The sequence below is a fragment of the Ursus americanus genome, chromosome 5 (assembly GCF_024610735.1).
Source record: "Ursus americanus isolate L20-20 chromosome 5, mUrsAme1.1.p, whole genome shotgun sequence".
NCBI lineage: Eukaryota > Metazoa > Chordata > Mammalia > Carnivora > Ursidae > Ursus > Ursus americanus.
Window position 1 is genome coordinate 29,946,237 of NC_142131.1, and position 19,920 is coordinate 29,966,156.

Below are 19,920 nucleotides of genomic sequence, written 5' to 3' on the forward strand. Positions count from 1 at the left end.
CTGCCACTTCCTGAGCGCTCGCTGCGTCCCGGGCACCTGCTATCTCATTATAACCCCTGGAGCTCTAGGTCTGACACTGAAGCCTGCGTAATAATCATCACCAGCAGAAGCTGCCCTCCCCCCTCCCCGCTTTGAGTCACTAGGACTGGGGTGGGGCCCGGGAATCCCAGTGTTGATGCTGGCCAGAAAAGTGAGGCGGAAAGAAGTTCAACGACTTGCCCAAGACCTTTGACCTGAGGTCGACTGGAACACCCTTTCCCTCCCCCTCCCCCAGGACCCTAGGGAACACTCTGTCCTGGTTTCTCCCACCTCTCTCGCCTCTTCCCCAGCCCTCTCTGAGCCTTATGTCTGTACTGTCTTACATTCTTCCAAAGGGAATATGCCAGCAGGACTATCTTACAGGTGCCTGCTTCCAAAATGACACTTCACTCTTTCCTCTTCACCCTAGAGTCAAGACCACCTCTATCAGCACCATCAGCATCACCTGGGAATTTGTTAGACATGCAGAATTTCAGGCCCATGGCCCAGACCTACTAAAGCTGAATCAGATCCCTAGGTGAGTCACACACACATTAAAGTCGCAACAGCTGCCGTTCTAGACACTTCTCAGTCAGATGTTGATCTGATTGTTCAAGTGAATCACCACAAAAGCAGTGATTTTCAACCCTGGTGGTGTTTAGAATCAACTGATGCTCGTTTAAAAATGCTGATGCCTGGGCCCCATCCCCAGACCAAATGAATCAGCATCTTTGTGGAAGATGGACCTTAGTCATATATATTTTTAATATATATGAATATATATATTAAAGTGTGAGTGTAATGTCAAATTAGGATGCAAAAATCACTGTTTTAAAGATTGAAAAATTTATGGGAGAGTTTAGAAACCAACAAAACTGCTTTAAGTAAAAAGCAAATATGCATAAAATTATAAAATGGTTTCCCATAACATTCAGGATAAATTGCAAATTTGTCACCTTAGCACCAAATGCCCTTTCTGATTATGAGTCCTGTCGGCCTCTCCAGCCCCATCTCCTGCTATCCCACCGCTACACGCTGGGGGCACCAAACCACTTGCATTGCCCTCAAAATGTCCCTTCGCTTCACACTTCCACGACTTTACCCAAATTCTCTTTAATTAACTTTCCCATTTCTTTCCCTTGTCAAAGACTCAACTCCAGGCTTCTGCCTCTGGAAGGCCTTCCTGGACCCCACCATTTCTAGCTATTTGTATTGCCAGCCACATTTCAAGGGCAGGGCCCCAATCAGACCTAGGCTACTGTCTCCTGTAAGTCTTGTCTTCCAATAAGAACATTGGGGAAGGGATGCCTGGGTGGCTCAGTCAGTTAAGTGTCTGCCTTCGGCTCAGGTCATGATCCCAGGGTCCTGGGATTGAGTTCTGCATCTGGCCCTTGCTCAGTGGGGAGTCTGCTTCTCCCTCTGCCTGTTGCTCCCTCTGCTTGTGCTCTCTCTCTGACAAATAAATAAATAAAATCTTAAAAAAAAAAAAAAAAGAACATTGGGGGAATGTTAGACATTAGAATGTGCCAATGCAGGGACGACCCTTGAATATTGTTTCAGGTTGATTTAAACAGCAGCAAATGCACAGACCACTGCCTGTGGGCATAAGAAGTAATCAGTTTTGCCTCCTACAAACTTACTGTGGACGCCTAACACACACACACACACACACACACACACACACATACACACACACAAAAGAAAGCCAGCCCCACCCCTCTTCACTAGGAAAGAGCTTTTGGTGCATGATGTAATCCTTACTCATTTGATACCTAATTTCACACATAAATTGCTTTTCCTCCCTATTGATTGATTTTTAGAAACAGCATGAAATGAACTTTTTTTTTTCATTTATTTCTCTATGTTGAGAATGTCCTTCCTTGAACTGGACAGGGAGAAAATTTTGAATTTACTTTTCATGTTTTGGTGACTCATTTTAGAATATACAAACTTCGGCCCAAATTAAAACAAAATGTTTAAAAGCCCCGGAGAAACGTTCAGATCTTCTCTTGCGTAAACACAGTGCCATCTTGTAAGAAAAAAGTCTGAACACCTCTGAAATATGTAGTCCACTTTTTTCTTCTCATTTTCCCCCAACCTTTCGAGGGACAGGAGTAAACACCAAGAGTATACATTTCTTCTCTTGAATGCTCTGACATCTAAATTCTCCCTGTCCTGCCTGCTCAGAACTGGCTTGAGAGAGACAAAAATATTACGTAAAGAAAAAAAATGGCAGGTCTTAGCACGAGGAAATCAACAACAGGCAGGTTCTTTCATCTGTTCACTTAAATATTTATTGAGCATCTCCTGTCTGCCAGGCTGGGGGACAGACACTTTCGCAAGAGAAATCACTCTCATCAGGCTTCTGATGATCTCTACCTTGGCGAATGTAGTGGTCAGTTCTCTGTTCCCACCTGACTCCTTCTCTTTATAGATTTTACCTTCTTTCCTTCTTCAAACACTTTCTTCTCGAGGCTTCTGAGGTACCACACTCTCCTGGTTTTCCTGCTATCTTTCTGACCATGCCTTTGCTGTAGGATTTGCTGGCTCCTTTTTCCTGACAGCAAACTGTTGGCCCTTTCATCTCTCCTATCTACGTTCTCATCCTAAGTGATCCCTCAGTCCTGTGGCTCAGCACCATCTATGTGTTAATGACTTCCACATCTGAGTCTCTAATTCCTCTCTTTGCCCAGAGCTCTAGACTCTCATCTACCCAACTGCCCACATAATATGTCCACTTGGATGTCCAATAGGCATTTTAAATGGAGCTATTCCCCCAAGGGTCCCCACCACAAAGCTGCTCCTCTCCCAGCCTTTCCCACTTACTAAATTTGCTTGACCAAAAATCTGAACATTAGAGACTGTGTTGGGCTGCAAGTAACAGAATCCAGCTTAAGCAGAGAGCAGTCATTCTTTTTTCACATAATGAGAGGACCAGAAATAGGCAGACCAGGGCCATGGAGGGCCTCCTCAGCGCCAAAAACGTCCCAGTTCTTCACTGTTTTCCTTCACTATCCTCATGGTTGCAAGCTGGCAACCTCACCTCCAGCCTCGCATTTACATTCCAATGGGAAGACAGGGAAGGAATTAACAAGGTGGAAGGCACAGAACCAATATGCAAACAACAAAACATTCCCAGAAATTCCCAGGAGACCTCTGCTTATGTCTCAGTGTCCAGAACTATGTTATAAGCTCCACATCAGCTGCAAGGTAGGCTGGGAAATAGAGTTGGGCACATTGCTACCCTGCACAAATTAGGCTTCTAATATATGGAAGAAAGGGAGAACAGATATATCCTGTACTTCCTCACCAGTCCACTGGCATGTCCTGTCACTCCCACCTCCAAATCACTTAACAAATTGATATTAAAAAAAAACAAACAAACAAAAACTGATCTCCATTGCTTGATTCTGGGGCTGAGACACCATTGTCTCTTGCTCAGAACACAAGGACGGCCTCCTAACTAGTCTCCCTCTTCTGCACTGGCCCTCTCTATGGCCCTTTCTTCACACAGCAGCCAGGGCTACGTGTTTAAAAATATAAATATAGGGGCCCCTCGCTGGCTCAGTGGGTAGAGCATGCAACCCTTGACCTCAGGGCTGTGAGTTTGAGCCCCACGGTGGGTGTAGAGATTACTTAAAAATAAAATCTTAAAAAAATAATAAAAATAAATTTATAAAAAGAAAAAGTATACCTTTCATTACACTATTTTCTTTCTAAAAATCTCCAAGAGATCGGTCACTGTCTGGTTTCCCCCAAGCAGACAGTGAGACAAGGACTTGCATGCAAGGTGTTACGTGAGAGTGCAGACACACAGGGTGGGGGGATGCAGTGAGACAAAGAAAGGGAGGGAGCTCAGAGAAGGTGTGACAGCAAGGCAGCCTCCCGGGCAGGTGACTGAAGCTTAACCCCAGGGCAAGCACTAGGGGAGTCCTGTGGAACACTTGCCCCAGAATTAGGGGACCCAAGGGGCAAGGGAAGGAATTTACACAGCAGCCTTCAAGAGTTGCTGGCTTCAGCTCTCTTGGCTTAGATACCGAGCCCTGAGTGCATCCGCTCTCCTGACCCTCTCCTGACCGGTCTCACCGACAAAGCCAGCACTTTCTTCTGTGGGTCAGCCTTTCTGCTGACAGACCTGCACAACTTCTTCCATGTGAAGCAGAACCACAGATAGGGGGGAGAGCCACTTAATTTCGTTAATAGGTTAAGAAGTTCCAAATACAATTTAAGGGTGATAAATGTCTCTTAGAAGTTTGCTAAGCTTTAGTCTCATTTGAAAGCTGCTAAATTTTGTGGTGCTTGCTCTCTGACAGATTTAAAAAAAAAAAAAAAAAGCATAAACCTCCTTAGTAGTATAGGAAAATTTCCAGTACAGTATATAAGATTTAGAGTATTTAAATCAGTGTATTAAGGTACACATCATTTAATAATACTAGTAATTAATTATAGTATATTATATCTATAGATGGCATCACTGTAACTACAGGTCTGAAGACTATAGAGGAACAGGAAGCAAACAACTATGGCTATATTTCTGCCCTTAGATAAGCTTACTACTTATTTGTATTTTCCTTTCTTCTTCAGTTGTTCTACAAAGTAATCATTACAAGCAACTGTCAGAGCTGCCACCATGACCACGAATTCATTGATTGGTCCTGCATTATCTTATCAACCAACTGGGGGTCCTTTTGGCACTAAAAGGAAAAAGAAAATTTCTAACTCCCAGGCCTTGAGGTTCATGACAACTGAAACTGCATTTTCCTTTTATTTACATTCAATTTTTTATTTCCCTTTTAGTATCTAAGGACAATTTCCAAGAGACCATATGCAGGTGGATTTAAACCAAGGACCAGTTCTAGATGAGTCTAGCCTTCTGCCCCAGGGCCATGTAATTCTGGCTTAGATCTAAACACCAAGAAGAGCAAATAGCATCTTAGCATCATGAGCTGCGGGTTCTGAAAATGCATTTACACAACTTCAAAGGTCAAGGACCAGGACTCGAAACACACAGAACAAAGCAGACTTTAAAGCCGATAGGGGGAGAGTAGGTGGCTCTACCATTTACCAACAATGGGAGTTTGCGCAAAGCATTTAACATTTTTTAATTTCCTTATTTATAAAATGGGAAGACTATCTCCCCAAGAAGTTGGGGGAGACATCAACACTTTGAAAAGTGCTTAGCACCAGGTTGCTAGATTTAGTAAATGAAAATGCAGGACATTCGGTTAAATGTGAATTTCGGATGAATAATGAAAAAATTGTTAAGTATGTCCCAAATCTTGGATGGAACAAACAATAGTTATCTGCAGCCTTACCTAGCACAACAGCAGACACAAAAAAGAGGCACCTGATAAAGGGTAGATCTTAGAAGGATGACTGCATTATAGGGGTGGAAAGTAAAGCAAGGAGCCCATGGAAGAGGTCAGGCTTCAGAATGGGTGGGACTGTGAAGCATTCACTGGTCCTATGATTATTGGGTGCTGAGAAATATTTCTAAAAATAGTTCATTTCCTCCAGGAATTCCTGTTGCCCTCTCAACAGACGCCAACCATTAAAAGGCTGGAAATTTTAATTGATCAAGATCAACTTGATCAAAAACAATGATACATTTCACTTGAATAAATCAATGTGCCAAGTTTGACCTGCTGAGCCTTTTATCCCAAATCTTATATAATCCAGTAGCCAACTGTGAAGAATTACTGTGTTAAAAATTTTTTACTGTAGGGGCACCTGGCTGGCTCAGTCGGTAAAGCATGTGACTCTTGATTTCACAGTCGTGAGTTCAAACCCCACAGTGGGCATAGAGATTACTTAATTTATTTTTATTTTTATTTTTTTTACTTTAAGGTTTTCCTATAGAGGATAAAGGAGAAAAGCGTGTGTAGTTGCAAATACTGGAGTCTTAATACAGGGTTTGGACAAATAACGTCATGCAAGGATAACACACTCTGCTAAAGGCAATTCGAGGCGGCTGCATAACATCAGAGTAAAGGGTTTTGCTCAGAAGGCATGAGCCCCCGAACACTCCAGTGTAAGCCTTCATGTGTAGGCTTATTGAACTCTTGGCTATTCTGAGATGTGAACCTCTTTGCTACCCACCCTGTCACTGGCTAGACACACCCTTTCTGTCCCTCGCAATCAGCCTGTGCTGGTCTGACAAAGCTAAGGATTTGTCATTCACTAGAAAACTTGCCACCGCAGCATAAAAGACCCTGGGCTTCATTTGTGGCCCAGTACGTGATATTAATTTTACAACAGGTAGACGAAGCTCTAGCTGTAACTCGTGCCACTAGTCATTAACTCTCCTTCCTAGTATAACTAGCTGTGTCTTGGCTGCACCAGGATGTTGCATCACTGAGGAAAGCCGAAATAGCATTTACGACCCTTGGAAGCCCCAGCCACAGGCAACATGGAGAAGGGGACACGCCTATGAACAGATGACCCTCCGGCGACATGGGGGTTGGGGTGCCGAGCCCCCCCCCCCCCCGAAAATGCTGCCTACAGCTTATAACTTTCTGACTTCCCAGATACTCAACTGCTAATAGCCCGCTGTGGGCAGAAAGCCTACTGGTAACATCGACAGCAGACTGACACATGTTTTGCGTCTTCCAGGTATTATATACTATATTCTTCCAATAAAGTTCGCTAGGGAAACGCTGTGAGGGAAACGCTAAGAGCAAACACACTCAGTCCTGCATGTGAAAGATCCACAGAAAGAGGCCCCCCGCGGCTCAAACCTGTGCTGCTCAGGGATCAAGGGCACACAGAGGACAAAGGCCTCCAGCGTTCGCTTGCCCTGGCCGTGGAACCTCGGGACCAACGGCACTCTTGGCGGCAGCCAGAGGCGACGGTACAGAGAGGCTCTCCTTGGACGCCGACCTCACCCACCCTCCACCACACGCGACGGGACGCTGTGACTCACCGGGCGGAATCCCGTGAGCTGTCGCTGCAGGAGCATTTTCGGTGCCCCCCAGGGTGAGCTTCAATCTGTCCCCTTCCTGGCGAGAGGACTGGGGGGAGATCCCAATCCTGACGTTCATGCAACCCCAGCAGAGCCGGCATGGTAAACGGACGCTCCGGGGACGGGCCACCGAACTCAGGGGGAGAACACTTGTTCAAAATAAGCAGGCGCGGAAGCCTCGCCACTTGCGTTGAAGGAGAACATGGCCTCCCCGCGCCCAGCCCACAGGTGACGCCTGTTCACCGCCCTCTCTTCAGTCCAGCGCTCTGGGCGCCTAGGGCAGGCTGCACGGGAGACCTTGCACGGGGGGGGGGGGTTCTCCTCCCTAATCCCCGCTCCCCCCAAATCTAGCACTTCCGGTGTGTTCGCAAGTTAGCCACCAGACAACAACTACAGAGTCATATCAAAACACAGGTTAAAAAATAATAATAATAAATCAAAATAAATAAAACATAGATTAAAAAGAAGTAGAAGATGAAGAAAATACCCAACTTCGTACCTGTTCAGCCAGGGCACGGCTCTGTCAACAGGTGGTTATAATTAAACTCTACTCGTTTATACCCGGGGTTTCACCTACGCACACCTGTTCCCCAAAAGACCAGAATTACCAGCGACGAGAGGTTCAACTGGAAGGGCCTCTGTGTCTGTTTTTAATCATCAGGAGGAACAGGTGTGAGTTCAAACCCCACGGTGCTGGCCCGAGGGCCCCCAAGGAAGGCCTGGCACCCACTGTGTGCATCAGATGAGAAAGCAGGGAGTGGCAAGGAGGAAGCCTTCTGTACCCCCACGGTGGGGAATAGGAGTGGAAATCGCAGTCAGTTGCTAGGAAGGGGATGGCTGGGGAGAACGCTGAAAATAGAGTCTGTATAAATGGGATAGCAGTAGTACCTACCTAACAGAAAGCACTAAATGAATTAAAATATGTGCCTGCAACATAGTAAATGCTAGGTGGCAGCTATTGTTACCCTTACAGAAAAAAAAAATATGTGTACAATGTATGTAAGATACATAATATTACATATGTGTCCTTAAACATACATATACCTGACAGTATCAACGTGTGGTACACCTTATTTTTTTCACTTAACATATCCTAGAAATCTTTTTATATCAGCATATAAATCTAGCCCATTCACTAAAGTTGCATATTATCCCACTGGATGAATATACCTACATATAGGCAAGAAATATTTATCAGGCATTTCTGTTATGCCAGGCCCTGTGTACGGATAACAGAAGAACCTTGCTCTTGGGAGCAAATCTTGTTGTTATTATTTTTTTAAGCAGGCTCCAGGCCCAGTGTGGAGCCCAGTGCGGGGCGTGAACTCACGATCAAGACCTGAGGTGAGATCAAGAGTCCGATGGGTAACAGACCAGGCGTCCCCTTGTTAGTTTTCTCAGATGGTGTTAAATGTATAGACTGCAGGGAACACTGGGGCTATTTTATGCTGGGTCTTCCTATACAAGAATACGCTTACGTCTTGTGACCACACTTTTCTGGGCCTCCTCGTTTCTAAATGTACTCTTTCCTCTCCAACGCTTAACATTTACCCCACCACCACCCCGCCGTGATCCAGCTACTCCTGTAATTTCAATCACTCCCCAAATCATGTCTTGGCCTACATCTCTCTGCTAAGCTCCAGAGCCAGCTTCAACCGCCCGCTGGACCCCACTCCTACCTCACAATGTCGCACAAGCGCCTCAAGCTCAGTTAAGACCAAAGTGAAGCCCATGCCCCCCCCCCGACCCCGCTCCCGCTGCGCTGACCATTCAGACGTCCAGCCCCACCCGCCGTCCTGCTGCCCTCACTATTTTAAAACATCAAATGAACTCACCCATTTCTCTCTATTCTTCCCCACCTCGGGCTTCATAATTTTGGTCTCTATCACCAAAATAGAGGTGGCTTCCTTACTGCTCTCTCTGCTTTCTGTTCTCCATTCCCATCTCCATTCTGCTGTCAGACGAGTTTATTGAAAATGCAAATTAATGCCCTCACCCCTGGGCGTTCACAAGTCCGACACTGCCAACAAACCGACCAGAATGCTGTGCTCTCTCCTTCTTCCTTGCCTTGGCACTCTGGGAATGCTCCTTCTGTCTACCCTTGAAGCTCAGTTCAGCTCTCTCCTCTTGGACGTTTTCCAGCACTTTCCCAACTTCCAACCTCCCCCCTCTGTCCTTTCCTACCACTGGAGCATCTCTTTGTCATTTTTATCATTTCTTTTAGCACACGTTCCTGTAATCAGGGTGGTGGTGGTGGTGGTGGTGGTTGTTTTCAGTCTGCCCATCTGTTCCCCGCTCTCCAGGCTTTGAATGAGTCCCTTGATGACAGATCTGATTTCTGGTCCATCTTTGCATTCTATAGCATTTAGCACAAGATCCAACACTATGAGGCAATGCTCAGAAATCTTTGCTGGTGGATGGACTAGTGAGCAAATGACCCAGAAGGGAAACTGTAAGATCTCCAAAGAGTTTAGCCTTGTTGAGTTTGTCTAAAGAATTATTTGATTGCCTTTATTTCACACAAAAAATTTTTGTTTCATCAAATGGAGAAAGAGACAGACAACAGTCATTTCAAAGAATATAAAGAGTCTGAATTTGGAATTAAATATTTTCAGATTAAGCCACCGAAGTTATAAATGAAGTCAAATGGGTAACTCTTGCAGACTCTGTATATCTCAGAAGCATATTTAAATCATATTGGATCACAAATTAATTTACTTGGAAAATTCAGTTGGCAGGCAAAACTCTTAATAGAATAGATATTTAAAATTGTAACATTATAATCTGATTCGAGAGATGAAAATGTGCTCTCTACATTCTTTGCTCTTGGGGTTTAGAAACAAGTGACTTCTACTTGGTTTGGGCTTGGCTTCAGCAGAGCTAGATGTTTCTTTTGGTACATGCTGCCCCTTAGTGTCCGACTGCATAACTGCATCTGGAAGCTCTCTAATTTCCAGAATATGCTGGAAATTACGTAGACTCCTGGCCCTTCAGGGGCTTATCTGTGATGTAAACCAGCCCCAGCCTCTGCCCTCCAGGAGCCTTTCAGAAACAAAGATGATGTCAGAAGCCTTAATAGGACCCTGTCATGCTAGCAACACAAATTTACAAGTGACACGAAATCCCAGGGTGGGCAGGAAACACACAAACGTTTATAGCACAGAAAGGTCATCTGGTAGCACTTTACAGATTCTATTAATTATTACAGTTTTGCTCTTTCTTTCTTTCTTTCTTTCTTTCTTTCTTTCTTTCTTTTCTTTCTTTCTTTTCTTTCTTCTTCTTTTTTTAAGATTTTATTTATTTATTTGACAGAGAGAGAGAGCACAAGCAGGGGGAGCTGTAGGCAGAGGGTGAAGTAACAGGGAGCCTGATGTGGGCCTCAATCCCAGGACCCTGGGATCAGGACCTGAGCCAAAGGCAGACTGTTAACCGACTGAGCCACCCAGGCTCCCCTACAGTTTTTCTTTTCAATTTCTGGCATGAGTCATAACCCTTGCGGCTAAAAGGGTTACAAGTGTGCAAAAGAATTAGAGAAATGGAAATTTCAGATTGGGGGAGTTCATAAGGGCTATTTTGGAGGAAAAAAAAGCTAGTACAAATCCACAGGTAGGAGGCAAAAACAGTAGAGCTGTTTAAAGTGGGGACTTGACCCTGGGGCCTGAAAGAAAGGAAGTACATGAAAAACTGGCCATCATATTAACTGGGATTGAGCCTGCCACAAAAATCCTAGGAGGGTCTGCCTCTGGGGCCAAGGCCAGAGTTATACAGGAAGCCAAGTTGCCTCCTTGCAAAGTTTCCAGTTTTTGTCTTTTTATGTAATCTGATTCAAATGTTCTGACATTTTCATAGCAAGGACATGGACTAATCTACAATTATGTGGGGTATGAGGGAGGGATTACAAGAGGGCATAAGGAAACTTTTGGGGCTAATGGATATTCTGTCTCTAATGTGGTGATGGTATATACACATATCAGAACTTATCAAAGTATACATTTTAAATATGTGTGGTTTATTGTATGTCAATTATAACGCACTATTGCTATTCAAAGAAATTTCCCAGAATCACATAACTAGATTATATCATGCTGAAGTTCAAACCCATGTTTGTCTGACAAAAAATAAAATTATGCAGCCATTTAAAAGTAGAATTAGAAAGACTACAGAAAGTAAATTTTTTTTTCAGCAAAAAAAAAGTGACAATAGCAAAATAACCATACGTGTGCTATATTGGGAAAAAAATCTGTGTACATATAGAAAAGAAGGAAAATACAAATAGTTTTAATAGTTATTTAATGAATTATGGATGGTTTTTAAAATTTTCAATGCTGCTGTTAAATTGTATTTTCAGAGGCACCTGGGTGGCTCAGTCAGTTAAGTGTCTGACCCTTGATTGTGGCTCAGGTCATGATCTCAGGGTTGTGAGATGAGCCCCACATGAGGCTCCGGGCTGGGTGTGGAGCCTGCTTAATATTCTCTCCCTCTCCCTCTGCTTCTCCTTTACCCTCTCTAAAAAAAAAAAAAAAAAAAAAAAAAAAAAGTATTTTCAATTTCATCAGTTGTTAGTTGTACAGTATTTAAAATTATAATTTACCTCCATATTAGGCAATGTCTTTTAAGGTATAATGTTAAATTTTATTTTATTTTATTTTTTTAAAGATTTTATTTATTTATTTGACAGAGAGAGAGAGACAGCCAGTGAGAGAGGGAACACAAGCAGGGGGAGTGGGAGAGGAAGAAGCAGGCTCCTAGCGGAGGAGCCTGATGTGGGGTTCGACCCCACAACGCCGGGACCACGCCCTGAGCCGAAGGCAGACGCTTAACAACTGAGCCACCCAGGCGCCCCATAATGTTGAATTTTAAAACTTAGCATATAAAATTCTAGATTCAAAATGATCATGTTATGTTTTTATAGATGCAAGAGAAAAGACAAAAGGAAATATGCAAAGATGTTAATAGGAGTTTTTACAGGGTGATAGTTCTTTTTTTCTGCTTATGTTAGTTACTCTTGGTTTTAGTAAGTTTAAATCTTCAGTAATAGCTATACTTTATTTTTATAATCAAAAAAAATGAAATAAAGTGTTTTTAAAAACCATAGAGTTGACAACGCATTTGAACCACCTGAACATAGATTTTTGGCTGTAGTATCCACCGACATTCCTCAAGTACTTTCCGGTTTGCAAAGCCCTTTTTGCACACACTATTAAGTAGCACATATTTGCCCAGTGCTGGACATTGTCTGTGGGAAATTATGTAATTCAGGACAAATGCCCAAATACTACTGAAAAATACATTACAGATTATTATTAAATACTAAACCAACCATAAGGTACATACATAACTGGACCTCCTTTTTCACAAGAGAAAAAGGACAACCTCAAGTTAATGCCCTTGAAGTTCCTTTTCCCTTGATAAATTTTTTTATTCCAAAATCAGTTTAAAGGGGCGCCTGGGTGGCTCAGTCGCTTAAGCACCTGCCTTCGGCTCAGGTCCTGATCTCAGGGTCCTAGGCTCAAGCACCAAATCGGGCTCCCTGCTTGGTGGGGAGTCTGCTTCTCCCTCTCCCTCTGCCCCTCCCTCCCAATCATGCTCTATTTCTCTCTAAAAAAACAAACAACAGACAAACAAACAAAACAAACACTCCCCCACAAAATCAGGTTAAGGATCAGCTGTGTGTTCACATGTGTGAGCGGGCTGCCCTGCATGTTTCTCATCCTTCAGAAAACAATTAGGACAAGGACGTAAAGGGCAGAGGTCCCTCGAGGAACTCCTAGGAGAATGGTGACTACACACTTGTCCTCACCCTTGTAGTCCAAAAAAACAGCCGTAGGGGACTGGCCACACATTTCTGTCAGGAAAGCCTGTCTCTGCTCCAGGAACTGCAGGGAGGAGACTTTCCCTCTCTCTCCCTTCAATGATGTCTCCTACATCCCTGAGTTCACTGCTGAAAGAAAGGTATTTCGTCTTGCTCTCTACCTCAGGACTAAAGCTGAGAGTCAAAAAGAAGAGGAATTATAGGGGCGCCTGACTGGCTCAGTCAGTGGAGCATGTGACTTGATCACGGGCTTTTGAGTTCCAACCCCACGCAGGGTGTGTAGATTACTTAAAAATAAAATCTTAAAAAGAAAGGGATGTCTGGATGGCTCAGTCAGTTAAGCATCTACCTTATCCTCAGGTCAGGATTCCAGGGTCCTGGGATCGAGCCCCACACAGAGCTCCTTGCTCAGCGGGGAGTCTGCTTCTCCCGCTGCCCCTCCCCCTGCTTGTGTTCCTTCTCTCTCTCTCAAAATAAATAAATAAAATCTTAAAAAAAAAAAAAAAGACTAGGGCATAAAATACATTGTGGCTTCTGCCTTGCTTCCTCTTGGATCATGTGCTCTGGGGGAAGTCAGTCACCACCACGGAGAGATCCGTGTGGCAAAGAACAGAGGCCTCCAGCCAACAAACCACACCAACCTGCCAGGCATGTGACGAGGCTCCTTAGAAGAGGGTCTTCCAGCTGGAGTCGACTGCAGTATGACCTTCTGGGAAGCCCCGAGTCACAACCACAGCTACACAGCTCCCAAATTCCTGTCCCTAGATATTATATGAGACAATACATATTGTTTTTAAGCAAAATTTAGGGTAAATTGTTACAACACAATACACATCTAAAATAGCTTCTTAGTTAAGTCTTTTTTACATGACTCTTCAGAGAAAAGGTGCCATGTCAATTAACAGGTTCTATTAGAAGTTCTCAGGAATCAAAACGTAAGTGAGGAAATTCTCATATGTTGTTTCGGAATGGACAAACATGCCAAGCTCTTACAGGAGAGGGCACTGTTTCCTATTCTCTACGGCACCTTTCCCCACAAAACAGCAGTGAAAATTTAGAGGAAGTAACAATGGGTTCTCTGCAAGTGACCTCCCTGAACATCTTAACAGAGTTAATACAGGGCTTTAAAAAAATGTGCAGATTAACCAAAAATCACCTCAGATCCCAAAGTACCATTGCTTCGTCACTCCTCAGAGTCCTCTGAGCAACATCTGCTTAATAAAACTTCTCTTGATTATTCCCCAAGTTCTTTGAAGTACATTAGCACTGATTTCTCATTTGTCTGTTTTGGTGATACACAACCCAGAACTCCGAAAGCCTTCCACCAGCCCCTTCCCAGCTTCCCACGGGAGAAGCGGAGAGAGCAGTGCCCATCTCAGGGTCTTCCAGGACAAAGGTTCCTCCTTCCATTCTGCCTCCTCCAAAAAATGGCAACCCCACAAGTTTTCTGTTTCTGAAACCTGATCTGTAGCATGAGCTCACGTCCCCCTCTATCCTCTACCACAGAGGAGGTGAGAGTTCCTGGTGCAGACAGGACATACATACTGGACCGCACTGGCAATCGTTGCAGAGTCGAGCAGTGCAATGAACTGTCTGCAGGGCTTGTGGGCCACAGAGGGAGTTCTCTCAACCAGCCAATTCCGCAGTGTGGTTTTGGACATAGTTCATGGAACATTCCCCTCCAGCACGGTTTCCCTACAGCTCTCACAAGAGTCTTGAGAGTCACTCATGTTTATTTCAATGAGTTCCTTTTCTGCTTCAGCAGCTAGGCTCGGCTTCCATTGCTTGCCATTAAGAACCCTGAGTGATATCCCCCCATTCAAGGCACTGCTGTGGGGGCGCCCGGCTGGCTCAGTCAGGACAGCACATGACTCTTGATCTCCGGGCTGTGAGTTCGAACTCACATTGGGTGTAGAGATTACTTACAAATAAAAAAAGTAAAAGAGAGACTTCTGCTAAGTTGATCACATCTTCAGGGAGCCCTGCCCTTGGTCCAGAAAGCGGCAGACTCTCCACAAAGAACTGGCCGGATAGACTGGATCTGCCAGGTTCAGGTGAAGTTACAAACCTATGCACAGTTGCAGAGCCTCATTATGGTTGCATCTTCCTAGACCACTAGATTGCCCGGAGTTTGGTGTTTGCCTCCCTGTGACTAAGGCTCCTCACTTTCAAGCAAAGCAGGATGGAGTCCTGGGTGTGAAGGTCCTGCATCATTTGTTTCTCTTTTGAGCTTTAATACATATGCCTCCAAAGGACTTGGACTCCAAGAAAGTTATTTACTCATTTTCAGGCCGTGAACTCCTCCTTTTCCCAGCAGCTCAGAAATAGACTGGTGGTGGAAAAAGTTGCTCAAATAGCCTAATCTTCGTCAACTCTGAGTACCCAAGTGCATATAATAATGATATATTCTGGGTGCCTGGGTGGCTCAGTCGGTAAGCGTCTGCCTTTGGCTCAGGTCATGATCCTGGAGACCCAGGACCATGTCCCACATTGGGTTCTCTGCTCCGCGGGGAGTCTGCTTCTCCTCCTGACCCCCACCCCACTTGTGCTCTCTCTCTCTAATAAATAAATAAGTAAATCTTAAAAAAAAAAAAAAAAGAGAGAGAGAGATTTCTCCTACCTTGATTTGGCTCCCAATTATAGGGACACCATATACTTTAATGTTTCCTTTTCTTTAGCCAAAGCAAACTATTTGGTTACAGTTGAATACTCCTCTAGATTTTTAAAATATTCTATGTATCCACCAAGTTGAGACATTTCTCTTTAGAGTCTACTACCTTACCAAAAAGTTTCTTATGTATCATCCCTGTAAAGGAATGTGAGTTGAAAAACTCCCATACTTACCTATAAATGTAACTTATAGTTTTGAAATAAAAGTTCAGAGACCAATTCTGAAGAAATTGTTTTAGATTCTAGAATGATTAGCCCCCACCCTGCTTATCACTGTCCTTGGATGACGGCACATTGGATCGCAGATGGATCAGCCATTTCCCCTCACCTTACTCTTGGCCTGATGTTCCCTGAGCCAGTCCGGACCATGACTTGACTGGCGAGAGAAGATGGCAGAAGACTGAGAAGGAATGAAGGACTCTCGGAAATCCCTTGAGTTTCATATACTTCTGGAACTTCATTCTGATGGCTTCAAGAGAGAGGCTCCACCCTCTTTGTACCTGTCAGAAGGTAACTGACAAATTGAAATTGGTCCTGGCCAGTCCATCCTTCAGCAACATCTTCACAGCTGCGAGTCCTGGATAGATAAGAACTTCCACTGAGCCCTTTTAAAAACTGGCTAAAGAAAACGGCAGGCAAATTTAACTAAAGATGTTCCTAGGAGCTCATGGACTTACAGTTTATTATAAACAATTTTTATTTTTTCTAAAAACCTTGGTAAGAAAGTTCCTGCAGAAGATTCTAGGTTTGATTATTAAAAACAAGAATGGCATGCATCAGGAAAATTTTCATGTACAGAATTTGTTTCAGAGAGAGAATGAATACATGGAAGCCCAGATTTCACTTGATACACGCAAATCCTATATGGGTGGGTTGTATTTGACACTGTTTCCTATTCCTACCTTCCTGAAGCTTCTGTTCTCTTTGTTTCCATGATCTCTTATTATGCTGGTTTCCCTCCCACCTCTAACTCTTCTTCCTCCATGTCCTTTCCTCTGCATGAATCTTGCTTTCTAGTTTCTGCCCTTTAAATGTGAGCATTCTCCATTGCTCTATGTGGTCAATGTAGGCAATTTTAACTACTGTGACGGTTTTGTCTTCAAACTTTAAAATTTTAATTCCCAAGTCTATTTCCTCAACCCTGACCCGACACCCCTGAGAATCATATCAATACTATTTTACTCGCATTCACCTACAATATAGACCTACAACTTCTTGTGATACGCTGGTGTTTTGTATAGCCTAGCTATTTTGTATATCGTGGTGCCTAAATGGGGTATCTCTCAATCGGAGGCAGGGCCCTCAGATGTGGGGCAACCATTGGGTAGAAACCAATGGCACAGAAGGTGAAAGAATTCACCTGAGACAGACAAAAGAGAAGTTTACTGAATACACCACTAGGGAGAAGCTGAGGAGAGGCTGTCTGCAATGAGGCAGTGGTTGAGGGCTGTTCTTAAATGGGGAAGATGAGGGGCGCCTGGGTGGCTCAGCTGGTTAAGTGACTGCCTTTGGCTCAGGTCATGATCCTGGAGTCCCAGGATCGAGTCCTGCATCGGGCTCCCTGCTCAGTGGGGAGTCTGCTTCTCCCTTTGACCTCCCCCTTCTCATGTTCTCTCTCAAATACAAAAATAAAATAAAAAAAAAAATGGGGAAGATGAGGAGGTATGGCGACATACAGAATTTTCCCCTTTTTTGGAACTGTGCCTGTGTGCCTGGGTAAGTAGCCCATTAGTCAGTTGAGGGCCTATGGCTATTTTGAGCTGGGTCGCCAGGTGGACCTGGCACCTTCTACATTCCATTGCTCAAGCCTGTTTGCCTAAAAGCTGGCCTCTACACCTATCCCTTTTATACTTACACCCCTACTTACACTTCTAGGTTGTGAATTTTATTGCTCCTTCTTTGGACTTGAATTGGTTATAGGCTATACTAGTTAGCATGCATTTGTCAGCAAGTACTAGAAAAACAAAAGTACTTAAAACTTAATAAGGACATTTGTTATCTCACACCATAAGGGTTGATTCAGTGTTTCAGCGATGTCAGCAAGGACCCAAAATCTTCTGTTTGTCCTCTTCACCATCTTCTGTGTGCTGGTTCTCATCCCTGACTTGTCCCCGGTCACAAAGTGACTATCTCAAGTCCAGGCATTGTAACTTAGGATGAGCTGTGGAAGATTATTTGGAGAAATCCATCCATGTCTCCAGACTTTCTAAATTTTCTAAAATTATCGCTATATTCAGTCCACACAGTAGAAAAAGAAGTTTCTGAACTGTATCAGACTGGCCCTCCCCCAAAATTGCTTAAGCAATTTGGTGTTTTGGGAAATTGCCACTTGACTATGTTGAGGGAAGCTGCTAGAATTAGCCTTACACCAGCCTAATGGGGGATGGCTGTTGTTTGAACATATCCTTCCCTCTCTATAAAAACTCTCGGGAGAAATTTCCATGTGGTCATTGTGTTGAGACAGTCCTGATCTGCCTAAGCAATTATCTTATGGACATTGAATTGGCTGGCTGATAAGGTGTCCTCTTTTTCTTTAGCTGTTAGAAGGACTAGAGTCAAATCGGGGGCCCCTGAGGCCAAACACCTGACTTTACCACCTATATAAACTCAAATACCCACCACAGGGGTTATGCGGGAACGGCTGAACAAGTACAACACAGGTACCCATCAGAACTGACAGCAGTTACAAACAGTGAGCAGGGTCTGCCTCGATGGCCGGGCAGCTAACGCAGACGGCAAAAGAGAGAGAGAATAAGAAAAAAAAAAAATCTTGACTTATTTTTGTTTGACTCACAGTTGAGAGAGATCTGAGTTCAGAGAAATGGTCCATGATGATAAATGGGAATGACACTCTGCCTCAGAGTTGGGGAGCCAAAGGGACTAGAGGGGACTCTTGTCAATTGGACGGCCACGCCCGCTTAGGAACGGGGACTGCACCTGAGGATTCAGATGATTGCTGCCAGACTAGAATATGGGCCAGAGCTCCCAGGACTTCCACTACTTTCAGAAAAAAACCAGGAATTCTAATTTTTGAGAATGCCTGGATTTTAACTACAATTCAAAACAACAAACGAATACATGGAACCGAAAATAAACAGACAAAGCTGCAGGCCAATCCGAACAGTCGAGTTCAGCTGAACCCAGCCAGCTGCGACTTCTGCTTTCTGCGGTGTATTTTGTATTAATCTCACTCCACCCCTCCCCATTTTACGTTTCAGTCTTGTTTTTTCCTCTTCTCTCCTACTTAATTTCCAATTTTTTACTCTACTTTTTGTATTCTTATGTATTGCTTTAAATCCTACCTGGGGCAGAGCAGAGTATAAATAAACAGACTGCAGGACACCCCCCCTCCATTGCACCATCAGCATCTCACCGCCCCAAGTCACACCAGACTGTGTCATTTGCACTCCAAGGCATCCTCACCCCTCTAGTCCATATGGGACCCTCCTTGATTTGCTGTCAACAGCAATTCCCCCACTCGCCTCACTGCATAAGTCAGAAACCTGAGGGTCAGGCTGTTTCTGGTCTCTTCCTCGCCTGTGACCAGGTGCCAGGTTTACCCCCTCAGTCTCCCACCCCCTCTCTCACACTAGGCAGTGCTACAGGCCCTTGTGGCATCTGGATGGAGTGACCCTAAGAGATGCGGACTCACCTTCTACACTCACTTCGATCTTCTTCAAAATCAGTCTCCCCCAGCTATCGGGGTGCACACCTGACCTCCCCACCTTCACCCCAAAGACAGTCCCTGCCGTCTCTGAGTTAAATCTAAGCTCCCTGGGGCGCCTGGGTGGCTCAGTTGGTTAAGCGTCTGCCTTTGGCTCAGGTCATGATCCCAGGGTCCTGGGATCGATCCCCACATCAGGCTCTGTGCTCAGTGGGGAGTCTGCTTCTCCCTCTGCCTGCAGCTCCCTCTGCTTGTGCTCTCTTTCTCCCTGAAATAAATAAATAAAATGTTAAAAAACAAACAAACAAACAAAACCTAAGCTCCCTGAAGTGCTTCTGTCGGTCTCACCTGCTCCATCAGCCTCACACTGAACACTGCTCCTGGGACCCTCAGTTGCCCAGCTCAGGCATCAGTGCCCCACAGAAGCCTCCCTGTCATCCCTCAGCTCCTCTGAACACTCAACCAGCCCTCCCACAGCTCCTGCACGGCCTCAGGCTTTCCTCTATCAATGCACAGGAAGTAGATTAGAGGATAATAATAGGAACTAACATGAATGAACAGATACTCTGACCAAGCACTGTTCTAGGCAGTTTAAATGTACTCACTTCATCCTCGAAAAAAAAAAATTTTTTTAAGTAAGCTCTACGCCCTACTTGGGGCTCAAACTCACCAGCCAAGATCAAGAATCCCACGCTCCACCAACTGAGCCAGCCAGGTGCCCCATCATCCTCAAAAATCTTAACAGGAATAACTGGCCCTGGTTTACAGCTCTTTAAGCAAAGGCACCAAGAGGTT

General features: G+C 44.4%; 2 protein-coding genes across 8 annotated transcripts in view; both read right to left on the reverse strand.

Moving 5' to 3' along the window:
* CRHBP (corticotropin releasing hormone binding protein) overlaps window positions 1–19,920 on the reverse strand; it is a 129,055-nt gene that overhangs the window by 78,835 nt on the left and 30,300 nt on the right. For 4 of the 7 annotated variants that reach the window (XR_015724466.1, XR_015724464.1, XR_015724467.1 and 1 more), the window contains exons 1-2: window positions 15,790–19,014; window positions 13,433–13,552 (exon numbers count right to left, since the gene is read on the reverse strand). The gene's annotated coding sequence lies outside the window, so the exon portion shown is untranslated. Of the gene's footprint in view, window positions 1–13,432; window positions 13,553–15,789; window positions 19,015–19,920 lie in introns of those variants that run through there. The other 3 variants (XR_015724469.1, XM_087862055.1, XR_015724468.1) reach the window with 2 other exon arrangements.
* Window positions 259–7,289, reverse strand: S100Z (S100 calcium binding protein Z). The gene is given in 4 exon segments (XM_087862060.1): window positions 259–4,670; window positions 4,673–4,712; window positions 6,941–6,979; window positions 6,981–7,289. Coding segments are annotated over 4 exon segments (252 nt in total). The 5' UTR covers window positions 7,059–7,289; the 3' UTR covers window positions 259–4,575.